At 41.3% G+C, this 12,066-nt stretch overlaps 1 protein-coding gene across 11 annotated transcripts in view; it reads left to right on the plus strand.

Moving 5' to 3' along the window:
• The window catches only part of LOC145967350 (protein daughterless-like), a 118,265-nt gene that overhangs the window by 94,040 nt on the left and 12,159 nt on the right, over positions 1-12,066 (plus strand). For 9 of the 11 annotated variants that reach the window (XM_083092164.1, XM_083092161.1, XM_083092163.1 and 6 more), the window contains 4 exons: positions 5,638-5,719; positions 8,156-8,292; positions 10,749-11,033; positions 11,891-12,049. In XM_083092164.1, coding sequence (XP_082948290.1) covers positions 5,638-5,719; positions 8,156-8,292; positions 10,749-11,033; positions 11,891-12,049 — 663 coding nt within the window. The remainder of the gene's footprint in view (positions 1-5,637; positions 5,720-8,155; positions 8,293-10,748; positions 11,034-11,890; positions 12,050-12,066) is intronic. The other 2 variants (XM_083092166.1, XM_083092170.1) reach the window with 2 other exon arrangements.

The following is a 12,066-nucleotide window of genomic DNA, read 5'->3' on the forward strand; positions in this document are numbered from 1 at the left end:
ACAAATGCCTCGCCATTAACGCATTACGCCGACAAAGGAGAAAAAATGACGAGTAGCATGACGAATAAACCGCCTCGCGACTGATAAGACTTATCGATTCACCAATTACGTATGGATTTATTATCGAGGTGTCCGAGGCGCGCAAAGTAATAAATCTAGTTCCGAAAAATAGTAGAGGTCGACGGCAAGTCGATCGATTCATTTCTATAATGTTTTCTACATCACATTCTCCACGAGACGAGAGATCGACTGATGATGATGACGTTTTCAAAAATATTTCATGGGAAGGTAATATAAATAATGCTCTATGGGAATTCCCAGGATCCGGGGGCTCGATGAGAAAAGGAAAAAATTGATTACGAGACACCTGGTTTTGTCTACTTGCTACTCGACAAGCAAACGTCTCGCCATAGTAATTAATAAGGGGATAATCGACGATCCATTATCTCGTTGATAGTGACTCTCCGCTTTTCACTGTCTTTCCTTTTTCTTTCTCTTTCTCTCTCCCCGTGTCGTTTGGCTACCCTCAAGCTCATTTCCGTCCACGTGTACTTAGGGAGGAACTGGACGGATCATCTACATTAAAAATTAATAAACATAATACATTTCGAGATTCATGAATTTGACATTTTGTAAAGCAATTTTAGAGTTCTTTTAAAATATAAAATTGATAATTAATTTGTGTTGAATTAAAATAAAGATTTGCCCTGTAGAATTAAAATTTTTATTTTCATGAATTTTTGTACACATCGTTATAAAATTTTCATGGCACAGTTACTATAAAAAAATTAATCTAATGTAAGATAATATTTACGATTTTGGGATTAAATTATATTTTTTATATTCAGGATAAATTTTTATTTTAATTCACAAATTAATTACTAATTACTAATTTTGTTTTAAAAGACTGAAAGTGTTTTATGCAATATTCAAAAATTTATGAATCTCGAAATTTATTAGGCTTAACAATTTTTAATTGATTCGTCCACTTTTTAAATAACCGTGATAGGAAAGAGCGAGAAAAAATGTGGGGAAAGAAATCACGTTCGTCGATTTTAGAATACTTAACACACTTGATACAATCATGTGCTTTAACTCTAGCATCAAACAATTATTATTATTATATACAGTTTATCTTGAGGATTATTCTTATCAATTATTATTATCTTAACTAGATGTGTTTTCACGTATAAACATCATGTCTCGCCTTCCACAGTTATAAAATAACGTATTACAATAATTAAAGTCAGTTTGCAAATTGGTCTCGTATTGGGTTAAACGCAGGTCAAGCGAGTAGGCGAGCTGTGAATCACGGTCATGGATGTAGAATCTACGAACTTGATATAGGAAGAGATGGACGACGAAGACGACGACGCGGTTGATCGAGAACACGAGATGGCTATCGCGTGCTCAATTTTCCGAAGGTTTCATAACATCCATCTCGCGAGGGGAGGTGGTGCCGTGCCCTTCTGTCTTATTTCAGACCCTCGGAGGTTAATTTCCCTGACAGAGACATTTCCGTTCCAGTTCCCTCGCATCTCCGATCATCCCGCGTCTCTATCTCTCTCTCTCTTCTATCCCCCATCCCTCCCCTCCTTTCGATGTCTCCCGTGAATCGTAAGGCGAGGGGCGGCGAAAGGGAGAACTAAATCAATGTAGGACATTTATATTGGTTGGAAATCGCTGACTCTCCACGGGGACCACCGTGGACAAGCCAACCGATCGGGACATATTAAGATTTCTGATCCGCCGCGGCGACATTTTTATCATTGCGTGTCCTTTTCTTTCCTGCATGTCCTGCCGCACGAGGAGGAAATAAAACGTGAATTATTGTCCACGCGGTGTCTCTCTCGCCGTGTCTGCGCGCCCTGGTCCACGGATCCGGGTTAAAGTGGCCGCGCGTTACGGTTTTCGGTGAATAATTTAATGGCCCGTTTAGCGATGTCGGCTCGTGAATATCGAACGATGTCTTGCGCGCGATACGCTTAGTAAACATTTTTGCTCGGTCGGTGGAAGTTGGTGTTTCGCGGTTCTATGATTAATTGAAAGATTCAAGTAAATGTTATAGCAGTTAAATCGAAATGAAAATACGATTAAAATATACTCAATTATTATTTTTTTGTGTCAAGTAGAGATATATTATTTTTATTGCATGTTTTGCTGTTCATTAATATCAAATCTTTTATCAATTTACTTTGAATCGATCTTATTTTTTTCTCCTTTGGGAATAAAAGAGCTAAAGAGGAGAAGATATGAGATATAATATTGGCCAGTGTCAAAACATCGAGCTCGATCACGGGTGTCAAAGCAATTCATTTAAATTAATATGTCCAGAGATCGTACAGCGAAACTTATCACTCAATTAATACCATTTTTAATCCTTTCTCTCCCGGTCAGAGAAATATTCTTATTTATTGTAAGGTTGTTATCGGCTTCGCTGATAAAACTCGATACTTTTATCAGGCGCCGCGATTACTCCTCGCTTCTATCTCTCCGAATACGTCAAGCCTGCGCTATATGCTTTCGAGAACGATTTCATTTTTCACATCAACATTCTTTCTCCATCTATTTTTATTTCACGCAAGCGAAAAGCAACCAAATTGAAGCAGTAGATTCTATTCGAGCAAGCATTCATGATTGGCCGCTAATACGATCGTTAATATCTCTGTCCTTCGTCGAAAACACGATGAAACGTAACTCGTACGACGAGAGAAGCTTTTCTCTCGCGTTTTCGCCGCCTGGCGATACTGGCGAACTCGTCGGACATCCATCCCATGCGACAGTTCGGATACCACGAGGTTGGCGTAGCTTCTCTCGCGAGAAGAGGAACTTCTGTCAGCGCCGCGACGACGATTGGGCCACGCGTCGCTCCCACCTCGAAGCCGCTCGCTCTCGATCGGCGCTGGCGAACACGCGCGACACGACATCCGCGCTCGGCAGTCGCGCGTAGTCAGCCGCATCGTTCGGAGTCGTTTATGTCGCCGCGACGTCTCCCCCGCCCTTCCGTCCCTTCGGATCCATATTCGACCTACCGCCGAGTCCCGAGCGATACTCCGCCGCGACGTAGACGCGGAACTTGCCAAGTTTCCGTCGGCGAAGTTGTACGATTCTTTCATGGCCCCGGGAAGGCGTTAAATTTCGGCCTGGCGCCCCATAGTCCTCGCGTTAGCGGACCAAGTTTATTCTCCCTACCTCTTGCCAGCCCGCGAACGAGCGCGAGATACTTTTCAACGTGTTGGAGAAGGGAGAGAAGGAGAAGGAGCGAAACGAGGGTGGAAGAGAGGCCATCGCGAACGAAAGTTTTCGACGCGGCGCAAAGCGGATAAGGCAAGAGCGGCGTCGTGGAATATTTTAACATATATCATGATGAAATTGGAACGGGGGGGTACGTACATCGCGCGATAGAGAGAGAAGCGGGGACCGCTATCTCTTCTCCGCCGGCTGTTTCTCCTCGCGCGGCAACATCTCTCCTCTCGTCCCTGAATCGGCGGCGTGCCTTTGTCATCGGTGGTGGTATGTTGCCCCGTATGTGATCCGCGCGTGACGGAGTTGCTGTATCGTCGAATCAGCGCGCATGATCCCGCTGCCAACATGTTTGTCTATCCCACGGACTACGGCAACTATAAGATGGTAAATTTACTGAAAATGCGAGGTCCCTCGATTATGTCCATGTCCTCCTGGAACGATCGATAGATATTCATTCATGTCGTATGCACACTCTCGTTCATACCTTGTTCTTTCTCCCTCCTCGGAGAGAAATAGCGCTCTGTATTTTATCCCGGTATGAAAGTACATATATAAAGACAAAAAAGGAGGCAGGAACTAAATAAAATAGATGTACAACTTGAAGTTAGAAACAAGATTGTGTATGTGTTTTGTAACTTGTAATAGTGTAATTTGTCTTTGATCCGCGACTCTCTACCGAGGACAATTTTTTCCTGGTTTATATAAAATTGGAGAACGCGGTATTCACGATGATGGATGATAGCTGAGTAATCAGAATACATTAGATGGTATCTCGCGATAACGAGCTTTAATTCTTTGTATGTAAATGATTGGAGCGCGTTATCGGATTAAGCATTGAATTTTTTATCGTTTGCATCCGCGATGTGTCGCCGGTTTCGCATGCAAATTTATATGTCACGATTTTTCAATTTCTAATACCGATAGCAATAATTAATGTATCATGGTCTTATTTTTATTGCGTTAAATTTGAAAATTTATATATATATAATACCGATAGCAATAATTAATATATCATGGTCTTATTTTTTATTGCGTTAAATTTGAAAATTTATTTAATAATTAGAGATTTGGCTCAAGTAATCAAAAAATTAAAAAGAAAATGGCATAAGAGCCAACGCGCGGTAGTTGGAGCGCAGAGAAGCAACAACACTTCTTTCTTTTTTCAATATTAGTTTATTAAAAAACACATTATAAACATTATATTTTGTAAATTTATATATATATATATTATATTTTATATATATATATATATATATATATATATATTTTACACTCTGATATTTGATGACATTGTGTATTGATATCTTTCCATTTACATATTGATCTTTAAAAGGCGGATAAAATTGTAAAGTTTGTCGCGCTTCGCGCGAGAAATAGAGTCATCACGACGCGGCGAACATTTTTGCCTTCTGCTCGTCTTCGCTATGAAGATTGACGGCATTAATTGGATCGAGGAGGACGACCTAATCTTAGATTTTTATTGCTCGCATTGCGCAAGGATAACTTGTGTGTACGTGTAGCCGTTTAACGGTACCGTACCCCCCAAACGATTTTCTCTCCGCCGTTCCTCTCTCGCGTCTACGTCGCTGAATTAATGACTGTTCTCGCTACGAGCCACGACGTCGGTTGGTCGGTCGATCGGTGTCGTAATAGCCGACTGGATCTATCGTAAGATCGATGGGGATGCGCTATAATACAATACGCGAAGGTGTCGTAAGAGCGAAGGTATGGGAGTTCTGTGTCTGGGCAATAGTCGGCGAATTGTCGCGATTATAGCGCAATTTTCGCTGTTACAGAAATTGAAATGCTGAAATGTGCGAGTCGATGGCAAGAGGTGTTTACGAGACTCGCAAAAAGACGCGACGAAAATCATACAATCGTCGCGTACACTTTTCATTATAACCACTAGCGGATCCTGACATCGATAATGGGGGAGGGAGGTTGCAAAATTATTTGATTTAATATTTTTGGTTTCATGCTTACAATTAGCTTTTACTTCAGGATCAACGACGAAAACGTGATAAAACTTCTAATCCCATTTTTACTTAAAAAAAATTTTTTTTTTAATTTTAAAATTTTAAAATTTTTAAAATTTTTTATTTTTTACATATTTTTTTATATATTTTTTCTTTATTATTTAAATAAGTCCCCTCAAGTTCTGTTTAGCTAATTCATTATATTTTCATTATATTATATTTTTTTAAACGGATTCAGCAAAATTAATTTCTTTTAATTTGCAAAGGGGGGGGGGGTTAACCCCAAACCCCCTCCCCCAGAATCCGCTAGTGGTTGTAACGCATCGATTTATCGTTGCGTTTGCCACTGAATTCGATCAAATTTTATAATCCCCTAATTCTCCTAATAATGAACACTTGCTATTATTTGTTGCAGTATGGCTCGGATGAATTTGGGCAGGACTCGCCGAGATACACGTCGCCAAAGGGTGCCCTTTACGCAGACTCTTACTATATCGGTAAGCGAGGAAGAAACGATTTCCTTTATATTAATAGAAAATAAAAAAAATCCAGATTAATCTCTTGAATAATTTCGATAAAAAAAAAGTGAAATTTTCTATGAATCATCGTTGCTCTCCAAATAAGTAAGCATCACGAATAATAACGAAAATAAAGCGCGTGACAGCGGATTCGCGCGTTATCTCGATTACTAATTTTATGAAAGTAATTATCGAATAGATTATTAACTTATATATCTGCTAATCGATATCAACGTGGATATAATTAAACGAGATAGCGGTGCGAGGGGGCTCCGGAAGGCTCGATATATCGATCGTTATCTGGAAATCAGTAGCCATCGGCATGAACGCATCTATATATATACGTATACGCGTATGTATGTAGGCGTGTATATATATGTATATATCATTTGAAAATCGCATAACGATCCGAATGGACGATAAAAGGGATTTTACGAGCGCGCTAATATTCAACCGTTTAACGTTCGCTCGTAAAATTTGCCGTTCTGCCTGTCGCGCGTAAAAACAATAACAATCTCGTTATTTGTTCAACCGGCACGGCGGGGCGCCCAAGTTCGTCGCTGGGATTTCGCGGGTATATCCGACGCCGACGTCGAAAAAAATTCCACGGAAAACTTTGTCGACGAGATATTGCCAATAAAAGCAATTTCCCGGCGTTCGCTGCGAAACGCGCTACTTTGTTGTTATAACGACACTTATTAAAGCTCCGGCATCTTAGTAGCGTTATCTTCATAATTTTCCGCGGCGGAAAGTCGCTTCCCTTTGATGTACGTGATACTTTTTCGCGCGTTAATATCGATTTATCGCTCCAAATTGATCCCCTGATCGTGAATCGCGCGAATCGCTCCGAGTGATCCACATTAATCGAAGCTGCGCGCTTAACTTTGAGAGATGCAGTCGCGATTTTGTTAGATCATAACGGATCTTTGAAAAATAATTGTCATCTCGCGACACAGATGCAGCATAACATCGTCATGGTCCGCGTCTCGCGAATATATATGTCAAAATTGTGTGATGAAAAGTCGTACAATATTGTATACCTAAATTAAATAATTATTATTAAAATTTATTATTCAATTAATATGTCGAATTTAATATTTTAAAGAAAAATAAAAAGACGTTTAATATTTCATAATAAAATGAAGAAAGAAAAAAATCGTGAGCTAAATATATTAAAAATTAAACATATAGAGAATGCAACTAATTATAAGGAAACATAAAATGAGTAGTTTCGGAAAAAAAGATTTCATATGCTTTTAAACATTCAAATATTCAAGATAATCTAAATGATGATAGATCTATAAAATCGGCAAAGTTTTCACCGCGTGGGTTCGTTATTATGGATCAGATGAGAAAAGTAGCAGTTTAAGTACGCTTTCGAAATATGTGTCGGCGCTCGTGGCACCCGGTAGCTGACCGGAATGGCTTATAAATGGGTGGCTCCCCCCACGGGGGGACGAGGGGTGGGGGGGGGGGAGAGGGAGCGAAAAAGTTTTATCAGACATCGAACACTGGTAGTTGGTAGGAACGCCCGAGTAGTTTGGCTTAGTTTCCGTTTTCTCGTCGAGGAGCGCCCGGTACGGGAATTATATCAAGCAAAAGTATCAAGAAATACGTTCCCGAAGCTTATTGCTGTTGTTTTCAACTGAAATAATGGCCTGCGCCGGGTACCGCGTCTATTGGCTCTTATACCGGGTGTGTGTGCTTCACCGCAGAACGACGTCGAGGTTCCGAGTGAGATGTTAGAAAGCGCGAAATTTCGACTTGGCGAAAGTCCAGCGAAGTTGTATCATATCGCTTATAGAAGAGAGGGAGGGGGAGGACTCGTTCTCGAAATAATTACTGCGGGGAAGGAACGACATCGTTACTTGATTAGGAAGTTTGGCGCGCCGCGTTTTCGAAGCAGAAGCAGTCGTGTTTTAATTGACTGAAATTTTACAAACATAATGAAGCGAATGCGATGCGTCGCTTTTACTTCTTTACCTCGAACGAAAAATTTGATTAAACGTTGCAACGATGCGTTTTAAACTCGATTTGGACGCCCATTATTCGGCCACGTGCGCGATATTCTTTGTTCACCGAACGTCACGTACTATTTGTTATTTCCCGCTCCGATGATGTAGAAAGCAATAATCGACAAACGTCTCTATCGGCATTTTATAATAATTCAATTACATCAAGCGAAAAAGAAGAACTTTATAGAATTGATAAAAGCGATTCTTTTCCGTTAAAAAAACAGAGAAATTTTCAAAAATCCATGAAATACGTATAATTGCGTCTGTGTTGTTGAAATATAATTTTTTTCCGAGTGCTTAATTTTAAATGTATCGATTATTTAGATCTCGGATGCCCGACGAGCAACAATCGGATGACACATGATTGATCGAATCTATGCCTGTTCCTTTTTTGTTGCAGACGGCAATACCGCAGGAACCGGTCCTGGTGATCCGTGGACGGGTAGCGGCGGTGGTGTTCAACCCCCATACAGTGGATATGCACCCCCTCACCTGGCGCAGCCAGCTTACCCAATGCACTTACCCCACGACCCCATGGTAAGTGATTTTTTTTCTATCTCTCTCACTTTCTTTTTTTTCCCTTTTCTACCTTCTCCTTTCTCACCCTTTCTATCCCGACTACCTTCCAGTCGCGGTCGAACCTGAGGAAACGATCAATCACGCATGACTCGGTTGCTGGTTCCTTCGGAGTCGCTGTCGTGAAAACGACGTCTCTGGAACTTCTTAATAGACACGAGGATATCCCTCCTCCTGGGATTCTCTCTGTCGTTGAACATGCGAGTCCGACGAGAAAGTCGACAGATTAAAACCTAAGCGAGCGACCTAATCTTGGTGCTTCGAAAGATCGATGTGCCTCTCGAGCGACATGTTTTCCCCCTCGTTCCGAAAGTTATAAAGTTGAACGAAACCTTGAACGCATCATCGGCGTTGTGTCGGATAAAAATTTGATCGATGATAAAAAATGGATTCCGAACCCGGAAGACTCGTACCCGGTAATTTTTCGCTAACTTTTTCGTATCGCGATTATAACATCGCTAGATAATTCAGACCGGAAATCGCTGGTGCGAACTTTTCTTCAATCAACTATACATATCGACGAAATTGGGAGAAGACGAAGACGATTGTTTGAGATGCACTTATCTCGGACAGACTCATTCGGAATTTCGCTGCGCAATCGAGAGAAAATATCTTTGGATAAATACACAAACTTTTCGGAGATTTATCGTTTTGATGGCTTTCCGCGGAATATGATAAGTTGCGATCGAGGAATCCCGCGTGGAGACGAATGCACCAAATCTCGCCCAGGGATTCGTTCCCGAGGCGCGCTCCGAGGTCGTCTCGAGGACGAGCCGCGCGTCGCTTCTCGGTCGATCGGCCATTACTCTCCGACTTAACGACGTTGACTTTAATCCTCTTCATTTGACCATGATCCGCCGTGACCAGCTGGCGGACTCTTTCTAGCCATCTTATTTCGGACCACCCGGTTGACTGTCGCGTGCTCGCGACAGGAAAGAGAGATGCGTATTTTCTCTCTCTTTCTCTTCGTCATTTCACCACGGTTGAGAGACACTGTTGACAGTGCTCCGCGTACCCCGAGTAACGTCAAATGACTCACTGGCGTCTATATATAGACCTTCGACCCTCCCGCTACTCCGTGTTTCTAGTCAAGTGCAGCCTTCGTTTGATTTACGCCGTTCATGGTTACCACGAAATCCTCCTCTTCGTGGCACCTCGTACCACGTCTCTCGGCGGCCTCTTTCTCTTTGAGACAACGAGAGAAGGTTTCTGCTCTCGGCGTATGACGTCGCGATTGCGAGATACCTTCGATGAGAATCGCCAATAGCTGCAAACGCGGCGCGGCGTTTTTACTAGACGTTATCCTGGAATGTCTGTGAGATACATGTATATTGTATATACAATGGATTGTTGTATAAACTTCCGGCGCACTCGAATCATAAAGCCCGCTTAAAACTTTAACGACCGTAAGACAAGCCATTTTATTATCGTTCGCGTAGCTACAGTGAGGTCTTTCGACCTGCGTGATATGACAAGAAACGTCGTAAAGAAGTTGTACGATTTAGGATAAACGCGTCCAAGGAGAAGCTGGAGCCAAGAGCACTACGAGATTTCTTTCGTTTACCAAGGGTTAAACATTTACGATCCTAGTTTAATAACCCATCTTCCGAGAATACGTCGTCCGCCATCGAAGAAGAATCCCTCTGCTGATGTCTCTAGTTTTTTCTTGTTCACCGACATGATCTGAAATCTCGTGTCTATCGCTGTTTCTTCATAAAATATCGCGCTGATTAAAAGGTGATGTTTTACACGCGTAACGGACTCTTCTAGGCATTTCATAAACCACTCTAATTTGTTGATAAATACACTAGAGTGCCAGCAGTAGCTTAAAATTAGACTTTTATGAGCGAATTTTTAGTAGGTGCGAGAGAGCTATTTCGTGCTCGACGTATCCGACATCAAAGTTGGTCAAAGTGATCCATTATGATCAGAGAGAGAGAGAGGAAAAAGAAAGAGAGAGACACGTTTGAAGAAATCGTACAAATTGTCGAGCGTTGCCTAGTTTCTCGAAATCACGAGCCTTCTTGTTACCGGGGTCTTTATCGTTTGTAGCTACACGAGAGATAAATCAAACTGGGTTTCGCGCGTTCGCTCGCTCGTTCGCTCTCGGAGGAGGCATTCCCTTTGAAATTCCCGAACACCTTACCAACATTTTTCCAACATTAAGACGAAGGTAAAGACTAAGATATGATAACACTGTTGCGCGAAATAAATCGTTGCACGTCGACAGTCGGTATCGTCGTCTTGTCTCACAAGTCCTCGAGTTACTAAGTTTCCACGACGAAGACAGAGATACCGAGAACACGCAAATTCGACAATTAATTACCGAAGACGTAAGCATGTACGTTTCACCAAAACACGTGACACACTTAGCCGCAAGAACCAAGCGTCGAACCATTTGCGCTCGGCGGTTTCAGGCATACTCGGCGATGTCGCCGAACGGTGAATCTGCAGCGCCGATCCTGGGCTCGGCGGTGACCAGTGCGGCTTCCCTGCCGCCAATGTCGACATTCCGGGGTAGCGCCGCGGTCGCGGCGAACAGCGGCACAGGGGCGCCGTCCCCGGCATCGTTGCAATATAGCCATAGTCCTGGTGCACCGACGACCGCGCCCTCCGCGCCCAACGCTGCGCCCACGACGAACCAGCAATCTACCACGGACGACACCCTCGGCAAGACCCTCGCATCGGTCGTAAGCAACCGAGTACGTCTTGTCGAGAATCTTACGTTAAAAGAGTATTTAAGGACCCGATCTGCTCTAGAGAGCGATGTTGATGATTTTTAAGAATTTTTTTTTTTCAAGAATATTAGAAATTGATCTTTTGATTTTTTTATTGATTTTTCAATAGAACGGTTTTTTTAGATCTTACTGGGATATTTAGCTTTTCTTATTCATTATCAGCCTCTGTACGTTTGACATGTTACTCCTCGCGTATAATTATCTAAAATGAAAAAATCGGTCTAATAGTTTTATTCCATATATTTTTGTAATATTGAGTCTAATTTTATTAAAAAAGAATTTTTTGGTAAGTAACAAAATAGTGTTTAAAAATTAGATATTTTTTCATTTCTTGAGGATTAAAAATATTTCAAATATTAATTTTCTAAATTCTAATTAGGATCAATAAAATTAAACCTTTTTTTATTTTATATAATTACAGCTTTTGCTACGCTTGCATTGAATATAAGAAAGCTAAATGTCCAAGATTTAAAAATATTGACGTACTTTTTAAACATCAATAAAAATGTATGTAAAACATCAAAACAATTAATTTCTAATATTCTTCAAAAAAAAATTCTAAAATTCATCAATTGTTTATACTTCTAGCATAGACTGGGTCTTTAATGGAAATGAAGAAAGAAAAATAATGCTTTATATAAAACAATGTATTATATTTTTGTCTCGTTAGATGAGATAAATGCTTGGATAATCTCGATAATTTAGATGCTGAAGCATTTTGATAATCAATAATTCAATTCGATACAATGTTTATTGTATTGAAGAATTATTGGAGAATTTGGAACTTAATGTTTATACATGAGCTGCGACGTTTTTCACAGATTTTTCCCACGGACCAATCAGTATCCAGTTATAGCAGTAATCCATCTACGCCCGTCAGTTCACCGCCACCTTTAACCGGCTCGGCACCAGGTTGGGCACCTGGAGCCGCGCCAGTGTCTCCGCATTTTACAGCGGATCCAAATCGTGGTATTCACATGGTACGTATGAAAGTTAC

This window comes from Camponotus vicinus, unplaced genomic scaffold (genome assembly GCF_025532165.1).
Source record: "Camponotus vicinus isolate PSW18456_S1 unplaced genomic scaffold, iyCamVici1.0 SCAF_2, whole genome shotgun sequence".
In the NCBI taxonomy this organism is placed as follows: Eukaryota; Metazoa; Arthropoda; class Insecta; order Hymenoptera; family Formicidae; genus Camponotus; species Camponotus vicinus.